This window comes from Pediculus humanus, genomic scaffold (genome assembly GCF_000006295.1).
Source record: "Pediculus humanus corporis 1103172107635 genomic scaffold, whole genome shotgun sequence".
Lineage (NCBI taxonomy): Eukaryota > Metazoa > Arthropoda > Insecta > Psocodea > Pediculidae > Pediculus > Pediculus humanus.
In genome coordinates, this window is record NW_002987248.1 from 211,412 (window position 1) to 230,894 (window position 19,483).

Below are 19,483 nucleotides of genomic sequence, written 5' to 3' on the forward strand. Positions count from 1 at the left end.
CCCCACCTCAACATCAAAAGAGAGGAAAATTTTCAACGAGAAATTTTCCTCAAAAAAAAAAAAACGTTGGCTTTTGGTTTGAACGAATGTGAGAGAGAGAGATAGAGAGAGAGGCTTAATATAAAAAAAAACTCGCACAGGTGCAACACAAACAACAAAACCTCGTATGAGAAAAATATGTTTTTTTTTTTTTTTTTGAACGAATCTCAAGCAGATGATGATGATGATGATGTGCATCACACAAAAAAGGTTATACGCGCCAAATTTCTCCTGCCACTTTTTTTTTTTCTCCCCCCTTCTTTAACCCCAATCGAAAAAAAAAATACAAAAAATACAAAATGCCATCATTGTGTGCACACAAAATGAATTCCCCAAAGGATTTTTTTTTGAAAAGGGCAAACGTTCCTTATTATTATTATCATCATCATTTTTTTTTTTTTACTTTATTTCGATTCAACGTTGCTCCTTCGTTTGTTGTTCACGTTTTTTTTTTTTTTTTTTTGTGGGAACGTTGACGAGATTTTTTTGCTAAACGATTAAAATCTAAACAAAGTTTTTTTTTTTAAATATTCGTTCGCGTTTCCCCTCTCTCCTCCCCTCCCCCTCTACAAACCGTACGCGATGATATATACTTTTTTTTTGTATTTTTTCCCCGACATTATCGCGAAATACGACAAACGATAATTTAAAATTTTTTTTTAACGAGAGCGTTTAGAGCGACGATGGAATTTTTTGATTTCCCCCCCCCCCAAAGAAAAATGAAACTCAAAAACAAAACGCCAAAAAAAACAAAAAAATTTTCTAAATTTAAACAAGAGGAAGTTATTTTTGCTCCATTTGAAAAAAAAAAAAAAAAAATATTCGACCCGGAACATACACACGCACACGCACGAAAAAAACTTTCGATAGAAAATCTTTTGATTAGCTCATAGTGATGACAACGGTTCGGTTGGTTTTTCCCGTAGCCCCCTCCTCCCTCCCCCAACTCCCCACCCAATATTTTTAAATTCCATTCCTCTTTTTGCCCCCCCCCCCATAAAAACAAATAAAACCTTTTGCATCCAATTCGTAAATAAATAACATTCAACTCGCGCGTGTTTTTCTCTTCCCAAAATGCAAGTAAACAAAACAAAGGGAGGCAACGAAACGTATAAATCTCATCCGCCATTTTTTTTTTATTACGTAATAAAAATTAAAACCGACGGCGTTACGTTAATTTTTTAATAAAATGAACTCGAGCTTGAATATTTAGCAAAAACACGCGTAAAAATTTTTTTTTTTAATTAAATAAAATATTGCAAAAAAAAAAATTAAAATTAAATTAAAATTAAAATCTCTACCATTTCATAATAAATGAATTGCACAAAATTAATAAATGTTGTTTGTTTGTTTGTTTGTTGTACGTTTGCACACACGTATGCGTGTTGGCAGATGAGCCGAATAAAAAAAATTATTATTATTATCATCATCTCTTATTTATTTATTCACTCTCGAAACTCTTTGATGGTATTTAGTGGAAGTGGTGGTGGTGGGGGTCGTCAAAGTGTTGGGTGTTTGGTGATGGGATGATTCCTATTTAACGTCAATTACATTAAGATTTTATTATGAAATCTCGAAGTGAACGAAACAAAAACGAATGATAATAATAATAATAACAATGATAATAATAATAATAATAATAATAATAATAATAATAATAATAATAATAATAATAATAATAATAATAATAAAACGCAATCGAATATTCTCACTTTTTATCTTAAGTCAACGATAACAAGAACAACAAGTATGGAGTGATACGTTGGCAATTATTTACCAGGTGTGTGTGTGTGTGTGTGTGCGTGCGCGTGTATTTTTTTTTTCAATTGCAAAACTTAAAAGGGAAAGAATCATTAAATAACCATTTGAGAGAGAGAGAGAGAGAGAGAGAGAGAGAGAGAGAGAGAGAGAGAGAGACAAAGTATTAAAATCCGATTTCCGTTTTTATTTTCCCGTTTGCACTTAGTACAACAAGTGAAGATTTGCATTTGCATTGTCGTCGAGTGTAAGGGAATGAAAACAAGTGCGAACCTGATTAAAAATTCGATTGGCTCAAGAGAGAAATCGATCGAAAAAGGTATCCTGTAGAGTTAGACTGGGGGGGGGGGGAAATTCCATACTCGCAAACACGATTATTGTCGATTTTTGTACAGATTTCAGTTTTTTTTTTTTTTCTTTCTATTTTCAGAATGTGATTTCGAAGCTACATACGTATATAAATAAATAAATAAATAAATAAAGAATGATTCGGAAAAAAAGTTAAAAGTTTTTCTTTTTTGAAAAAAAAAAAAAAAAAAAAATGAGATTTAAAAACAAATTGAAAAGTGATTTTTTTACCATTTTCCTGAGGGATTTAAATTCTAAATGCCCTCAATACATTATATTGAGCTTATTAATGGTACTTATACTCCAAGTGTCTTGTTACGTTCCTCAAGATCTTCACGACGGATCATCATCATCATCAATCGTCACTAGTACTCATAATTTAATCGAACACAATAATATTAATAATAATAATAATAATAATAATGAAATTCGAAATTTGGCCGCGTTAAGAAACAATTATTTAGCATCCAATGACAATAATAATAATAATAGAAATCGTTTGTCGATCGCCATAAAAAATGCTCAATTGCGTAATAAAAGACACGTCACGTACAATTTTTGTCCGATGAATTGCGAGTGTTCGACGGTCGCGAGCATTTTCTGCCAGGAAACGTACTACGACGACATCAAACCCTTCCTTCGAAAAAATTTAACAGACATATCCATGAGAAACGTTTTGATGAAAAAAAAATCAAAATCGTCGTCGTCGTCGTCGTCACCGTCACCGTCGCCATCCCTTCGCGATTTCGAAAACTTGAAAGTTTTCAAATGGACGGAAAGCGACATGGAACACTTGGAGGGCGACACGTTCGACAACAATCGCAAATTACTCGTTTTAGACATATCAAAAAATGAAATTCAAGAGCTTGAAAATTCAACGTTCAAAAACCTGGCGAACCTGCAAAGTCTCAACTTGTCCCACAACAATCTCAAGGATTTTCCCGCGGACGGACTCGACAATTTGAATTCTCTCCGCGTTCTCATCCTGTCGAACAATCAATTGCAAATGTTACCCTTCGGAATGTTGGCACCCCTCAAGGAAAACATGAGCTCGATAGACATGTCCGATAATAGAATAATAACGATACAAAATGATTTTTTCACGTTCACGCCGAATTTGAAAATTTTACGGTTGAACGACAATCAAATACAAAAATTGCAAATCAATACGTTCAACGATTTGAAACGACTCGAAGTTTTGGATTTGTCGAACAATAATTTAAACGAAATCACTCGAAACGTTTTTAACAAATTAACGAGTTTGACTAGTTTAAATTTGAGCGGAAATAAAATTGTCACGCTGACCGGAAATCCCTTTAAAAACCTGTACAATTTGAAAATTTTGAATTTGAACAACAATCCCCTGGAAGCGATGACGGGAAAACAATTGGAAAATTGTCACGATTTGGAAATATTACTCTTGTCCAACACGAGTTTATCGCATTTGTCGGATTTCGATTTGTTCGGTTTGAACGAATTGAAAGTATTGACAATGAACGATAACAAACGTTTCAAAAATTTGGGAAGATACGTTTTCGATTCGACTCCGAACCTTCGAAATCTTTCCATGTCGAACTGTAACATTTCCTCCCTTTCCGAATCCCTGTCGAATTTGAAAAATTTATCGAGTCTCTTCCTCATGCCGAATCCGTTGATTTGCGACTGTCGAATGCTCTGGTTTAATTCCTACGTCGAAAATCATCCGCACGATTTGGATGTGAGTTCGTTCACGTGTCGTCACGACGGCATATCCGTGCCCACGAATTTGATTCAGACTCTCCGGTCTCTCAACTGTCAACCCCCCGTTCTCATCAATAAAACCGAAACGAGAAAATACAAACTTCGTTCGGATGCTTATTTGGATTGTAATTTCAAAGGATCCCCGCATCCGTCGATAACTTGGGTGACGCCCAACTTGGACGTCTATCATTACAATTTGGATCCCTCGATTCCCAGCTTGTTTTCCGATCATTACCCGGCTCATCACAGCGACCTATCGAAAATCGTCGAGACCTCTTCGAAATCCCGTTTGGAAATTCTAGACAATGGAACCCTTCACATATTGGACGTTCTCCGTGAGGATGCCGGGATTTACACGTGTCTCGCGTCCAATCCCGTTTCAAACGTCACCGCTCACGTCACGCTTCACATAGATCCCATTTTCATTTACGACATCAACATAAACGGACTCTTTTTCGGAGCTTTGTCCGCGACTTGTTTCCTAGCCTTCACACTTTTCATACAGCTTTTGCGTTATTTGTTGAGGAAGTAAGTAATTAATAATTTTCACTTATGAACTTTAACCAATAACTGATTATTTAATCTTAAACAAATAATTTATGCAACATGCATTATCTAGACTTTTTGTTTTAATAATAATAATAACAACAACTTTTATAATCGTTTTCAAACTTTAAAAAAAAAAAAAACGAGATTAAATTATTTAAATGTTAGTTTGTCGATACTTATAAAACACCGATAATAATAATAATAATATACCTTTCAAATATTTATTTAAAAAAAATATATAAAACGTCATTTATTTATTCTTTTTTTGTTTTTTTTTTTTTTTGTTTTTTCTAATATTGTCAAGGACTCAATGTTGGTGCGAGTGTTGCCGCCGTGAGAATTCACCCAGAGCAAAACAAATATATCAAATGTTAGATAACGTTGAAAATTACAAGAAACAACAATTGGAAAGACTCAGAGAAAATTACACCCAGCAGGTATTGAACAAAGTTTTTCAAAATTCTTTCAGACGAGAAGAAGGAATAAATAAATAAAATTCTTTCATTTTCCAAATGTAAATTAACGAAAGGGGATTTTTTTTTTAAATAATATTTTCAGGTGCACCGAATCAAAGATAATTGTGCTCAGCAGCTCGAATGGATACGTGATAGTTATCAAGGACAAGTAAAACATCTCAAAGACATAAGAGTTTACGGAACCAATCAATTGACGGCACTGAGAGATCAATATTACGACCAGGTACATAACTCATAGTAAAATTATTATTTATTACGTACGCAAAATGTAAAGCGATTTCTTTCCTTTTTTTTTTTTTTGGAAATTCCACGAAATGTTTTTAGGTGAAAAGAGTGAAAGATTACTCCAACGGTCAACTGAATTGGGTGCGGGAAAATTACGTGTTTCAAAGAAACCGAATAAGAAAATTTAGTTCGCATCAAGTTTTAAGATTGCGCGAATCGTATAAATATCAACAACAAACTCTCAACAAACTACTCGAAAATCTTCCCAGTTTGTACGTGGACAATTGCAGAACGGGATCGTGCGCAAGAGCCGACAGCATGTATTTCGAATCGGAAACGGATTTCACGTCGTACGGCAACAACAAAACCGTAAAACAAACGACGAGCCCCTCCGCCGAAAGCAATACAAACGACGATACGCAAAGTCACGTGTCTCTTTACTACACTCCGACGGATACGTCAGAACCCCAAAGTCCCAGAAATTCTCCTGCTAGGTATTTACAAAACGTGGAGTCCATCATTGGGAAAAAATCGGGAGTCGCAAACAGTGAAAAGCAAATCCCGCCGGAAACGCTGTCGTACGAAATGGAAAAATTTCTCAAAAAACCGTCTTCCCAGAGCAAAGGCAAAAGCATGCAAATGATCAGAGCCAAACTGAGGGGAAAAGACGAGTGTAAAACGTTTAAAAACAAATCGAAAGATTCGGCGGAACCGTTGAAGTCTCCCTATTATTCCCCAATGGTGGTTAAATCCAGTGATAACGTCGTCGTCGTCGACGCCGTCGGCGGTGGCGACGGCGGCGAAGATGCGCTCAATTTGCCCGATTGTACAATATTCATTCCATCATCCGGTCGGAGAGAAGATGATGATGATGACGAAACCACGGGAAAAGATTCGTCGAGAGAAGGGAAATCCAACGCCGCCGAGAAATCGGATACGAATCAGCAAATATTAAACAATAGAGTTTTTAACGGCGGAGGAGATGATAATGATAATATTAATAATTCCGATCGCGACGTCGATTAAATAACAAAAATCAAATCCAATTTAAAATTATGAAAAAAAAAAAAATAAATAAATAAAAAATCATCATCATCATCATCATCATTATTCAAATCGAAACTAAAAAATTTTTAACATTCATTCATTCATACAATTTTTTTTTTTTTTTTTTTTTTTTACTATTTGTATTCATTTTATTTTAAAAAGTATTAATGATCAAATTATTATTATTATTATTCTAATTATTATTATTTTGTTTTTGAAAAAGAAAAAAAAAAAAAAAAGAGAACAACAACAACAACAACCGAAAAAAAAAATCCTGTGATAACGTGTGACTGTAGCGAGATAAGAAACGTTATATCTAAATATATAATATAGAAATTTTAAAAAGGGGTCACACACTCACTGTATCCCCTCCCTCCCTCCCTCCCTTCTTCGCAACCATTTTAACTACTCTGTTCACTATTATTATTATTACTATTTTAATTTTTCTAATCGTCATTTGTAATATTCAATACCTGACTTGTACCACCACCTGACCTCTTCTCACACGCGTTTTGCAAAGAAACAAAAAATTGTTTACTTTCCTTTTTGAACGACATCTTTCTTTGTCTTGTTTTTGCGTTAAGTAACAATGCAAACGTTTAACAGTAAAAAAACAAAGATACCTAATAACAAAACCTATTTTAAATGTAACACTCAACGACTTTTAACCGCGTGTCAATAATATTTAGTTTTCTTATTATCGACGCTCATTACATTTTTTTTTTTTTTTGCCATGTTTTACTCTTGGAAAAACAAAAAACAGACAAGAAAATACGAAAGAAGGAAAGTAATTAATCAATTTTACTAAAAATATTTTTCTCTCTCTCTCTCTCTCTCTCTCACAAAAAAAAAAGATAGGAATATTAATAAACTATCGATTTCGATACGAAACCAATTATTATTATTATCGTTTATGCACACTTTATTTAACTGCGCGCATTAGTAGGGAGAAAATGAAACGAATTTACGACGATTTAATGAAACCCCCCCTCCCCGATGTAAATAATCAACGGGGGGGGGAACCTAAAGATTTCATATCACCGAAGAAGAAGAAGAAAAAGAAGAAGAACAACAACAACAACAACAACAACAACAACAACAACGTCCTTCGATGTTGGTTACCAAGAGAGTGTAAATTACAAAGCTTTCGACAAACAAACGTTAGTTACAAACCTAAAAATCGCAATTTTTCTCAAACAATCTTCGAAATCGACAAAAAAAATTTTTTTTTTTTTTAACTCGAACGTTAACCGAACGCCTTGTTACAGAAAAAAGTCTCGAAACCAGTTGAAAAAAAAAAACAGTACGTAACGAGCTCGTCGTTTGCGATCGTTTCCGATTTTCTTTGGGGAAAAACAAAAAAAAAAACAAAAAACAATTTTCCTCCATTTTATTCTTCGTTAATTACAAATTATTTTAATAAACGAATAAAAATACTTTTGGAACCGTAACAAAACGAAAGAAGTGCACACATTTGAAATTTTTTTTTTTTGATTTTTATATTTCTCCCCGGAAATTTTTCTCATCCCGTCGAATGCACTTTTTTTTTCCTTCTTCCTCTCTTTCAATTATAATCTTTTAAAATTCTTTTCCGATTCGTATAAAACAATTAAAAAAAAAAAACCGCAATTGTGATGATATCATTGACCAAAAGAAAATTGTAATCGAATATAATTTGACAGGAATTTACACACACACACACACACGCACACGCGTTTCGCATTATTAACCAGCGAAAGATTACTTAAATATCGGTAAAAAAAAAAAAAAAGCTTTTCAAAAAATTTAAAACCATTTTGAAACTAAAAAATAACCATGAATTTTTTATAGAAGAAAACCTAACACAAAAAAACAAACCATTTCAGTTACAAAAAAAAAAAAAAAAAAAAATGATTGCGCGTTAAATAAAACACGATCGACAACGAAAAATTTTCCATTTCCCACGCCCCCCTTCCCTCCCAAGTTTATTCACCGTGGCAGCAATCAAAACGATTTTTTTTTCCCTTAAACCTCATTGGGGAGAAAAAAAACTGGCAAGCAAAAAAAGAAACCTTTCGTTATCGTTATAACACACACACACACACACCTTTAAAAATAAAATCACTGGAAAATGATTTCGCCATCGTAACGAATGGAGGGGGGGGGGGAAGGTAAAAATAAGAAACGACGAAGGAAGGGGAAAGAAAAATCAAAACAAAAAAAAAATTCAAGTTCAACTTTCCGACAGCCTAATATAAAAAATAATATTTACAACAGAAAACAGAAAAAACTTTAATCATCTTGAAAACAACTTGAAAATCAAAAAAAAAAAAAAATCTCTCTCTATCTCTATCTCTCTTTCGGTTCCCATTACTTTCTTTCTTTCTTTCTTTCTCTTTCCATCTTTCCTTTTCTCCGTATCATCTCACAAAGAAAATTTAATTACGAATATAATTTATCCGATACTCAACGAATCCCGCTCATTATTGACGGCAAAAAAAAAAAAATTGGAGTTACGAACTCACAAATTATTATATAATTATTATTATTATTATTTTTAAATCCGTTTCGTTTCGTTAAAAGAAAAATGGCGACGACAAGACGGGAAAATCTTACGTTTATTTGTACGTAAAACTTCAACCTCGTCATTCATTTCGAATCGGTACAACATTTTTAAATCGGGAAATTTTCTACTCTACCTTCTCGCTCTCTCAAATATAAATTTTCCGAAAAAAAAAAAAAAAAAAAGAAAAATCCTGAGGGGGGAAACGAAAAAAAAAAGTGTGTGCCAAAAAAACGACAAAGACCAAATCCAAAGAGGAACGAACACGCAAATGTGCACGAGCGATTAAATAAATAAATAAATGATTTTCTCTTACCTTATCCGTCGTTCTGTTCCATACAATGACCTTGTGTCCCGAATTTAAAAGGTTTTTGACGATTCCAGAACCCATTATTCCCAATCCCAAAAATCCAAATTTTAATTTCGATGGCAAAATGTTTTTGTCTTTGAGCGTTTGAGACACGCTTTCCAAATCCAATTGCTGAGAACTCTGTAAATCAACCATTTTTTTTATTTAATCGCGTTATCAATTTGAACTTTGACATATATATTTTCATCCCTTTCACCCACCCCCATCGAAAAAAAAAAAAAAAAAACACATTCCCGCCGCGTTTTTCTTCTTATCATTACAATCATTATCACTTCGTTCGCGTATGTGATTTTCTTCATAAAAAAAAATGATAATAAAACCGTTGCTTCTCTCACGTGCATGCGTCTTTTCTTTCTCCCCCCCTTCCCCATTTCCCCCTCCCCCAATTATTTTAAATTTTTCGTTTGTTTGGCCAAATGTCAGAAAGGAAAAAAAAAAAAAGAAATCGAGTTCCGTTTGATTTATGTAAATAAACGATCTTCATTTAATCACACGTGGTCGAAACTCTGCGATACTTTTAAATTACACACACGCACACACACGTGCGTGCGCGCGCGTATATATAAATACATGTATACATATTCGAAATCGAAAAACGATGATGATGATGATCATCATCAAATGATTTGTATGGTAAAAAAAAAAAAAAAATAATTGAATATTACTTACGACCATAAAATTTGCTGACGGTCTTTGTAATAATCCGGGTCCGGAACTTTTCCTTATGCTCGAATGATTAAGAAGACTCGAATCGTTTGTGAGTAAATCATCATTTTCTCTTCTGGCTTTTTTAAAGGCCGTCGAATGTGACAAATGCCCTTCTTTTCTTTTTTTCATTAATGGATCCTGTCGGGAATGAAAAGATTGAGAGTGAATGTGTGTGTGTGAAAGAGAGAGAGAGAGAGAGAGAAATTAAAAAAAAATGAAATTCGATAATTTTTTTTTTTTTGATGACGAAGATTTGAATTCTGGAGTAAAAAGTAGAGGAGGAGGAGGAGGAGGTGGTGGTGGTGGAAGATTTCAAATAGTTGTTTTTTCCCATAATCAAAAAAAAAAAACAAAAAGGCAACAGGTAATACAGGAAAAGTAGGGAAAACAAAAAATAAATAAATATTTGAAATGGCGTATTAATAATACGAATCGTGGGATTTCTTATAAATTATTCAGCGATCGACATTTTCCGATGCGAACTTGTTGCACTTGATTGGAGAGAGAGAGAGAGAGAGAGAGTAAGAAAACAAAATGATGAAGAAATAATTTTTTTTTTTTTACTCCTTCTCGATACAGCAACAAAAACAAAAAACAACTCACCTTAGGAATTTTGGTCTTTTTAGGTTCCTTTGGTGTTTGATTTTCTTTTTTCTCTTTTTTCTTTTCATCTTTTTGTTCATTAGCAACTGTGGATTCTTTCAACTTGTTAAATTCAGCTTCGGGATCCGTAATTGCAAAAATGTCCTACAAAAAAAAAAAAAGGAGGAAAAAAAAAAAAAAAACAAATTAAATCAATTTTCATATAACAACAAGTCTTATTATTATTATGTTATACCAGTTTATATCGACGATTGTTTGGAATACAAAAATAATATTTTAATATTTAAAATTTATACCCACACATGATCGCATGATAAATTTTTAATCACACAATTACCTCTTATAAATATTTTAATAAAAATATTTTCTGAATTGTTCATAAATGAGAAAAAAAAGCACATCATACATTTAAATAAAAGAGAGAGAGAGAGAGAGAGAGACAATATGATATGGCAGAATTTTTCGATAAACTTATACTCGATAACGAAAATGTTTTTAATTACCTCTCCTTTGTTGTTGATGTAATCTTCAATGGCATCGATTGCTTCTTTGAGAGTAGTTTTTGCTGCTTTACTAAATTGTTCTTTAAAAGCTTCATATGGTTTGATTTGAGATTCTTCAATCCATGCACTTGGAAAACAAAAAAAAATTAAATAAAAATAAATTGAAATTTGTTACTCGAAAAAAAACTTCACAAATCATTTTACATTTGAAATACAAGAATGATAACGAGATAATGATAATTTAAACATGAATTATATATGCTTACTAATTATTTGAACCGAAAAAATATATGCAGTAAATAGAAGCTCCCTTTTTGGAGGCAGTGGATTTTTTTAATGACGCTGGAGGATTTGATACCTGAAATTAAAATAAAACAAAAAAATTAAATAGGAATATAGTTAAACAAAAGGGACAATGACCCTCTTATGGAATAATTCAATAAACAAATTTTGACTAATCTCAATATATAATAATAATAATTATCGATATAAAATTGTGAGCCTGTTATTTATATGCGTATAAATGCGTTGTTAACACATACAAGTATTAAAAACGTCAGAACGTTTTAATAAAGCTTTAAGTACACATAACCAAACTTGGTGGGAAAATAAAATTGATATAAAGATGTAAATCGTTATATATTCAAGTTCAAAAGTTTCAATAAATATTATTCATATCGATGATATAAATATTGTACAAAGGAAAAACGAAAAAAATTGTTTAATAATCCAACTAAACAAACCTAACGGTGGTTTTAATTGACATATGCATTATACAACGGTTTTAAAGAGCGGCAAAACACTGGTTAGCTTTATTTACAACTTACCCTACCAGGCCATGGTGGAAATCCCTTCATTTTCGCCCTATAACAAATTAATTTTGTATTATTTAAATGATTTTTAAAATTTTTTTACGTATTTAAAAATAACTACTGTGCATTAAAAGGCAAAAGTAAATATTTACCAGCATAAAGTACCAATAGGGTACAATTCAGTCATTGTATATCCTCACCCGGCGCGATTTCAACTCGAAGTGAAGTAATTTCAGAAATTATAAATTTTAACGTTATGGCGTCCCTGCCTTTCTCCCTCCTATTTTTATGCTTTCGCATCAAACCGAATTATAAATAACGGCAAAAGTCTTGTTGCTTTTTTCTTAATGACGAAAGCAAATGATTTCTGAATTATCTCTTATATTTAATGGAGGATTCACATTGGATTTGATATTGAAGTTTTACTCATTTAATCCAAAGTTTTTTAATTATTTTTTATTAATAGCATTTTAAGTAACCTTTATTTTAATATAATTTCGTAATTTTATTCAATTTGATGCTGATAAAATTAAACTAGAATGCTTTTGTACATAAAATTTTGAAAACTTATTTACTAAATGCAAATAAATTTTCCTTAACTTTTTTTTTATATTTTAATATTAACAATTGTTTTGAATAATATGCTGCTTATTAATATAAGGATTTATTTATCGCCTACTTAAATATATAACCAAAACTATGGTTTACATAATAAAAATTATTACAAAAAAAGTACAAATTCATTAACACTTTATCAATCGAATTTTATTTTATTAAATGTATATTAGATAAATGTATAAAAAAATATATGTAAAACTATATTTATAATAAAAAAAAAATGACTACTGGTAATTAAATGCATTATAACCTTTTTAGCATATATAAAAATGTTGAAAAAAAATTACTTAAGTAAATTTTGTACCAAAGCTTCTAATTTTCTAAAATCAACAGCAAATCTTCGAATTCCTTCTGATAGTTTTTCTGTTGCCATCGCATCTTCATTTAATAACCATCTGAATGTAACTTCATCCATTTTTATTTTTTTAATATCCATTTCTTTAGCTTTAAAAAACATTTTTACATACAAATTAATATTATAAATATAACAATTTCATTTAAATAATTTTAAAAATTCATGTTTGATGTCTTTTATTACACAGTTTAGTACATTTAAATTATCAAAATTTTAATTTTTATTACCTTTTTCAACACTAAGCTTTTTCTCAACAGGCTCATTAGAATTTTCTAATTTTTCCAACAAAGATGGACTTATCGTCAACAAGTCACATCCAGCCAATTCTTTAATTTCATTCTCATTTCGAAATGATGCACCCATCACGACAGTTTTATATCCAAACTTTTTGAAATAATTGTAAATTGTTCTGACAGATACTACACCTGGGTCATCAAATGATTGATATGTTTTATTACCATTTGCAGTATACCTAAAATAAATTTAAATTTATAGATAATAATCAAATTGAATTAATAATAATAACAAAATAAAAAAACTTTTTTTAATTTACCAATCCAGAATTCTTCCGACAAAAGGAGAAATAAGTGTAACATTGGCTTCGGCACAAGCAACAGCTTGAGCTAAACACATTAACAATGTCATATTGCAATGAATTCCATAATCTTTTTCAAGTACTTTAGCAGCTTCGATTCCTTCCCATGTTGATGCAAGTTTAATTAAAATTCTTTCTTTTGATATGTTATGAGCAGAACATAATTTAATAAGGGATTTAGCTTTTTCAATACTTTTATCTTTATCAAATGACAACCTCGGATCAACTTCCAGAGAAACCCTTCCGGGAATAGTTTTTAAAATTTCGACAGCGAATAAAATCAAAAGTTTATCGACAGCAGCTTCAGTTTGTTTCTCTAAGTCACTGTGACAAATCAAAAAAAAAAAATTAATTAAAAAATTTGAATGAGTGAATGTTACAGAGCTAATAATTATTAAATAATTTAATGAGTTTTCTAAATCAAATCAATTTGAAAATTAAAACTTAACTTAAATATTGAAATCGAAAAGTTTTAAAATCAGTAATTAAAACACTGATAAGACATGACATGAAGTTATTTAATAAAAGATTAATTAATTAATTTGGGGGGGGGGGAAAAATAGACTAAAATTAAACTTTGATCCAAAAGTCAAACTTATTTATATATATATATTTATTTTATAATCTTACGTGTCAACTTTTTTTGCATAAGAAATTGCTTCGTCAATTAAATGTTTAAATTTATCCGAATTTGCTGCATTTAATATCAACGAAGGATTTGTAGTTGCATCCGTAGGTTTATATTTTTTCATGGCTAAACAAAAAAAATTATATAATTAATTTTTTTAAAATTAAGTTTCTTAAAATTGCAATAAATTAAAATTTCAAAAAAATTGGATTAAACGGATATTGGATTGAACCCGGTAAAAAAAAATTAAATGCGAACAAAATCAGGTTAAATTAAATAAAATAATTATTACCCTCAAAATCACCCGTATCGGCAACAACGGTTGTAAATTTTTTTAACTGTGCCAAAGAATTCATTTTTGATTTTTTTTTTTGTTGTTCGTTATTTGCCATCGACTACAATCTTTAAAATAAAAAAAAAAAAAAGATTATTTTTTAGGCTTAATTTATTATCAGAATAACGGACGAACCTCACAAAGACCGCCGACCAATGAAAACGTTCCATTTCAGGGTTAAGGATCATACAAAAAACGTTTCAAAAATATTTAAATGATTTTTTTTTTTTTATTTAAATTATTTTTTATTTTATTTTAAATTATTTAAAGTGTTTCCCACACATTATATTATTATCTAACGTAATCATGACATCATAATAATATTATTATTTAACATGTGTGGATTTATATTTTAAAATTTTATTCGACAAAATGAAAAAATAATAACGATTGTTGGATAGGATGTTTAAAAGTAAAATATTACAATTTAACAAAATAATGATAAATATTTTAATTTATAATTTATTTACAAACATTATTTAAGATTTTTTTTTAAAAAATTACTTTTTGTTAAAATAATTTCTTCAATAATAAATTATATCCAATAAACTAAATTTATCGTTAAGTATTGTTTTACCTCGTACTGTATAAATCCGGTTGTCTTATCCTCATAACTTTATCTTTATTTTTAATATGTTCTTTTAACATATTCATAACTTCATTATTAAATTCTTCAGGTGTTGGCTTACCACCAGTTGCCCAATAATAAATATCCCAATCATTTGATGGTAAATTTATTAGTCTATCATACAATGATAATTGATTTTCTGTCATTTTATGTAAATGTTCAGCTGCGAATGTACTTAAAACAAGATCATTTTCCAACATTCCTCTTTTTCTCGACTGATACATTAACCTGCCAAAATATAACATAATTTATTTTTATTTCATCAAAATAATTTCTTTTTTTAAACAGAAATAATTACACGAACCTAGCTCTTTTTTGTTCTAATGGTTCACCTTGTTTTTCTTCATAAGGTGGAATAAAACTATCAGGTATTATATATGAACTATCTGAAGTGTAATATTTGTTAAGTAAAATTCTATTTTTAGATGTAACCATTAACGTTTTTATTGTTTTGTTCAATGCTCTCAAATTCAACATTTTAAACGTATTTATAATTAAATAATAGTTTTTTTTTTTTTGTAAAAATAAAAAAATAATAAATAAAAACAGATGTGATAATTATAACGATAGGTTTATATAAATACGTTCAATTAGCATTGCCAACAGATTTTAACGAAAGTAACTAAAATGACTTTAACGTCGTAAATTAAGGTCATAAAAATGGTTTTCTTAAAAAATATTGTATGTAATCACTTAACTAATTTTATTAATGTTTTCGGTAAAAATGTTATCAGTTTTCAAAAGACTCAAAGATTATTATTTCATTGTTCAAGTTTTTTAAATGGTGAGCATAATTTGACTTGTTGTAAATTATTTCATATTGAACTATTGATATCGATAAGAGATATTGAATAATTAAATAAATTAAAATTTTTTTTTTTTTTTTTTAAATAAACGACGGGTTTTCAATAATTATTTAAATTTTTGACCTTTTACTAATTTTGTCTGCATTTTAAAAATAATTATTTTTAATTTTTCATTTATAAAAATTGTTTAATTATTATTAATATTTTTTTTTTCTCTCCTGATAGGAGAAAGTTATGAAATTAAAATGCCTTCTTTGTCACCCACCATGATGGAGGGTAAAATTGTCAAATGGTTGAAAAAAGAAGGTGATACTGTTAATCCTGGAGATGTTTTGTGTGATATTGAAACAGACAAAGCAGTTGTGTCAATGGAAACAGAAGAAGAGGGTATTCTAGCAAAAATTTTAGTTCCTGAAAATGTTAGTCAAATCAAAGTGGGATCATTAATAGCATTAATGGTTCCAGTAGGAGAGGATTGGAAAAATGTCGATGTAAAATCTAGTAGTTTAAGTGATAATGATAACAATGGTAAGAAGTCAGTAAAATTTTTTTTTCATTAGTTAAATAAAATTTGGATTATTAATTTTTGTTAATTATTATCAGAAAGTAGTGGTGGAAATGATTTAAAACATGATGGGCCTGAACCAATCGTCATAAAAATGCCATCTTTATCTCCAACTATGACATCAGGAATAATAGTTAAATGGCTTAAAAGTGAGGGTAGTACAGTTTCTGCAGGGGATGTACTTTGTGAAATACAAACTGATAAAGCTGTTATGTCTTTGGAAACTGAGGAGGAAGGAATATTGGCCAAAATATTAGTGAACGATGACTCGAAAGAAATTAATGTAGGAACTGTCATAGCTTTAATGGTTGCTGAAGGTGAAGATTGGAAGAATGTGAAACAAATATCGGAAATACCTGGAGAAAAATCAGATGCTTCTAAACCTCAACCTACTAAGCCTTTATCACCAGAATCTGGAGATATTAGAATGTAAGATTATTAATATTCATTTTAAAAAAAAAATTTTTAATTTCATCACTTAACAAACATTTAATAAATTTTTTTAGTAAGAGTTATGGGCCAGCAGTTAAAGCTTTGCTAACAACTTATCAAATAGATCCTGGTTTAGTAAAACCGTCTGGAAAACACAATATTTTGTTAAAGGAGGATGTTTTAAAGTTTATTGAAGAAAACAGTTTAAAGAAAAAACCACCAAAAGTAGAATCTGTGGCACAATCTTCTCAATCTTCTGCACAAGTATTAAAACCTACCACACCTGCGGTAGCCAGTCAAAGTACTCCAACTACTTCTCCTAAATTTGTTGATCTGGAATTAACCAACATGAGAAAAGTTATTGCAAAGCGTTTATTACAATCCAAGACTGAAATCCCTCATTCATATTGTACAGTTACATGCAATATAAATGATTTATTAAAAACAAAAGATATGTTAGCAGAAGAAGGAATAAAATTATCAATTAATGATTTTATCACAAAATCTACTGCTACTGCTCTTCAATTGTATCCTAAAGCAAATGCAACTTGCACAAATGACACAGTTACATTATCTAATACAGTAGATGTTTGTGTAGCTGTTGCCACTGATAGAGGTTTATATACTCCAATAATAAAATCGACAAGTTCAAAAAGTTTGTCAACTATTTCATTGGAAATTAAAAATTTAGCTGTCAAAGCTAAAACTGGTAAATTAAAACCAGAAGAATACACAGGTGGAACATTTACGTAAGTTAACAAAGTTAATTCACAGAAGATAACATTTTCTATTTTAAGTTAATAAAAAAAAAAATGTCTTTTTCTAGAATATCAAATTTGGGAATGTTTGGCATCACACAATTTTCAGCCATAATTAATCCTCCTCAATGTGGTATATTAGCTGTTGGTAATTCAACCGAAGTTTTCAATGCCGAAATGAATGTTGAAAAACAAATGACAATGTGTTTGTCATATGATAGAAGAGCTTTACAAGAACATGAAGCTGCTGAATTTATGGACATATTAAAAAATGTTTTAGAAACTCCTAAATTATTACTCAAAGGTAATAACGAATCTCCATCAAAAATTGGTTTATGACATATGATAGATTTATTTAAAAATATTATTTTTAAAAGATAATTTTAAAAAAGACAAGCAATGATAGTAGTTAATTTATTCAAATATATTAATAAGTTTTACAATTTTTTTTTTTTTTTTTTTTTGGTAAAGAAAACAATTATCGTTCAGTATAAAAAAAATTTATACATTTTAACCTTTTTATTATTTATTCGATATATTTTTTATATTACACAAAAAGTTGAATTTACTGTATCATCATCGTTATTTGTTTATTATGTTTTTATTTTATTTTTATATTTTTTCAATCACATTGATAATTATTTATTTATTGAGTATTTTGTATCCAATAAAATTATATAATAATAATAATAATTATTTGCTCAAGCCCTGTAATTTTTTACAATTTTGATTTTTTTGTTAATGTTAACAACTAATAAATGACTAGAGTTATTAGTATTTCAAAGTTAATGTAATCATCATTCATCATGTATGTTTAAAATCATACTTTACAGGCTCATAATTTAATCGAGAGGTAAAAATATTCCTCATTAAATTAATTCAGTATATAGTTAAAGCAATAAATGCAAAAAAGTAAATTAATCTCGACAATAACCTATGGAATACCCGAATAAGATAATAAAGTGATGTCGCTTTGGCTTTTATTATTAATAATCAAAAGTATTTTTTTATAAAAAACTTATTTTGTTAATTAATATTTATATACAAATATATTTATACACTTGTTAAAGTTAATTTACTGGGTATTATAATATATATATATTGTTATATTCGGTTCGTTCTTTATTTTGTAAGTAATGAACAAGCACTTAAAACTATCACTAACAAAACTAATATTAATAGACAAGAACTTATTACAGCTAGACTAAAAATCAAATGAACCGACGCCAAGCGGTGTAGCTTGCCTATATTACTTTGGTCTTTCGTCAGTCAACTGTTTCGAACGAGCAACAATGGGAACTAGCAAACACTTGCAAATAAAATAAAAGAAGGAGTCTTTAGAAGCTTCGCTTCTAAAGAAGAACAATTCGAGTTCGTCGCCAGTCTTTTGTTTATAAAAATTTGAAAATGTGAATATTGAGTACGGGATCATAACACCTCCCCCCTTAAGACGGAAAACAATTATTTGAAAAAGAATTTGTTTTCTCCTCTTGTTTGGATTTGACAGCTTCCTATGTCGGGTTCTGAATGGTTCCGTCCAGGTTGAAACTCCTTGAGTAGTAGTAGGTGCTATGTCTTCTGTATGGTAGACTGTTGTATCTCTTCACATTGGCTTCTTATCAGGAACATCATTTTAAGCTTTATAGCTGCAAGTAGTAGAACCTTTCCTAGGCAATACTCGTTAGTGAACAATGTTACATAAAGAGTAAAGATAAAAGAATAAAATCAAGAGACATGAAATTCGAAACAAAATTGACATAAGTTCTGAAAAATACAAGAATTTTATATAGGGTACATAGAAAAGAATAAATGGATTAATAATAAAATAAATGATGATTAGCTATATGGGAAAATAAAAGGATTAAATTATTATTATTTTGGATTTCTCTCTCTTTAGATCAACTACTCAGAACACGGTTTTGTGATAAGTAACTTCCTTGTTACGGATTTTTAATAAAACGTTTTTGCCAGATTTTTTCTTGACCTCGTATGGATCTTTAAATTCAGGACTAAGTTTTTTATTTAGATTTCCTCTTGCTAATTT

General features: G+C 29.9%; 5 protein-coding genes across 5 annotated transcripts; 2 read left to right on the forward strand and 3 right to left on the reverse strand.

Annotated features, from left to right (window-relative positions):
- Positions 1 to 2,434: 2,434 nt before the first annotated feature.
- Phum_PHUM261790 (leucine-rich transmembrane protein, putative) lies at positions 2,435 to 6,161 on the forward strand (the record flags this gene model as incomplete). Its single annotated transcript, XM_002426547.1, has 4 exons — positions 2,435 to 4,413; positions 4,739 to 4,871; positions 4,993 to 5,133; positions 5,235 to 6,161. The coding sequence occupies 4 exons, from the start codon at positions 2,435 to 2,437 to the stop codon at positions 6,159 to 6,161; spliced, it is 3,180 nt and encodes a 1,059-aa protein (XP_002426592.1).
- Positions 6,162 to 8,394: 2,233 nt separating this feature from the next.
- Positions 8,395 to 11,907, reverse strand: Phum_PHUM261800 (uncharacterized protein; the record flags this gene model as incomplete). Its single annotated transcript, XM_002426548.1, has 9 exons — positions 8,395 to 8,410; positions 8,536 to 8,585; positions 9,041 to 9,214; positions 9,764 to 9,940; positions 10,406 to 10,549; positions 10,909 to 11,035; positions 11,175 to 11,266; positions 11,736 to 11,772; positions 11,873 to 11,907. The coding sequence occupies 9 exons, from the start codon at positions 11,905 to 11,907 to the stop codon at positions 8,395 to 8,397; spliced, it is 852 nt and encodes a 283-aa protein (XP_002426593.1).
- A 714-nt stretch (positions 11,908 to 12,621) lies between these two features.
- Phum_PHUM261810 (transaldolase, putative) lies at positions 12,622 to 14,272 on the reverse strand (the record flags this gene model as incomplete). The annotated part of the gene is made up of 5 exons (XM_002426549.1): positions 12,622 to 12,782; positions 12,921 to 13,165; positions 13,247 to 13,612; positions 13,919 to 14,042; positions 14,209 to 14,272. 5 exons carry the CDS (start codon positions 14,270 to 14,272, stop codon positions 12,622 to 12,624), a joined length of 960 nt encoding a protein of 319 aa, XP_002426594.1.
- Positions 14,273 to 14,823: 551 nt separating this feature from the next.
- Phum_PHUM261820 (early meiotic induction protein 5, putative) lies at positions 14,824 to 15,355 on the reverse strand (the record flags this gene model as incomplete). Its single annotated transcript, XM_002426550.1, has 2 exons — positions 14,824 to 15,106; positions 15,183 to 15,355. The coding sequence occupies 2 exons, from the start codon at positions 15,353 to 15,355 to the stop codon at positions 14,824 to 14,826; spliced, it is 456 nt and encodes a 151-aa protein (XP_002426595.1).
- A 574-nt stretch (positions 15,356 to 15,929) lies between these two features.
- Phum_PHUM261830 (Lipoamide acyltransferase component of branched-chain alpha-keto acid dehydrogenase, putative) lies at positions 15,930 to 17,778 on the forward strand (the record flags this gene model as incomplete). Its single annotated transcript, XM_002426551.1, has 4 exons — positions 15,930 to 16,212; positions 16,288 to 16,678; positions 16,756 to 17,430; positions 17,508 to 17,778. 4 exons carry the CDS (start codon positions 15,930 to 15,932, stop codon positions 17,776 to 17,778), a joined length of 1,620 nt encoding a protein of 539 aa, XP_002426596.1.
- Between the last annotated feature and the right edge of the window lie 1,705 nt (positions 17,779 to 19,483).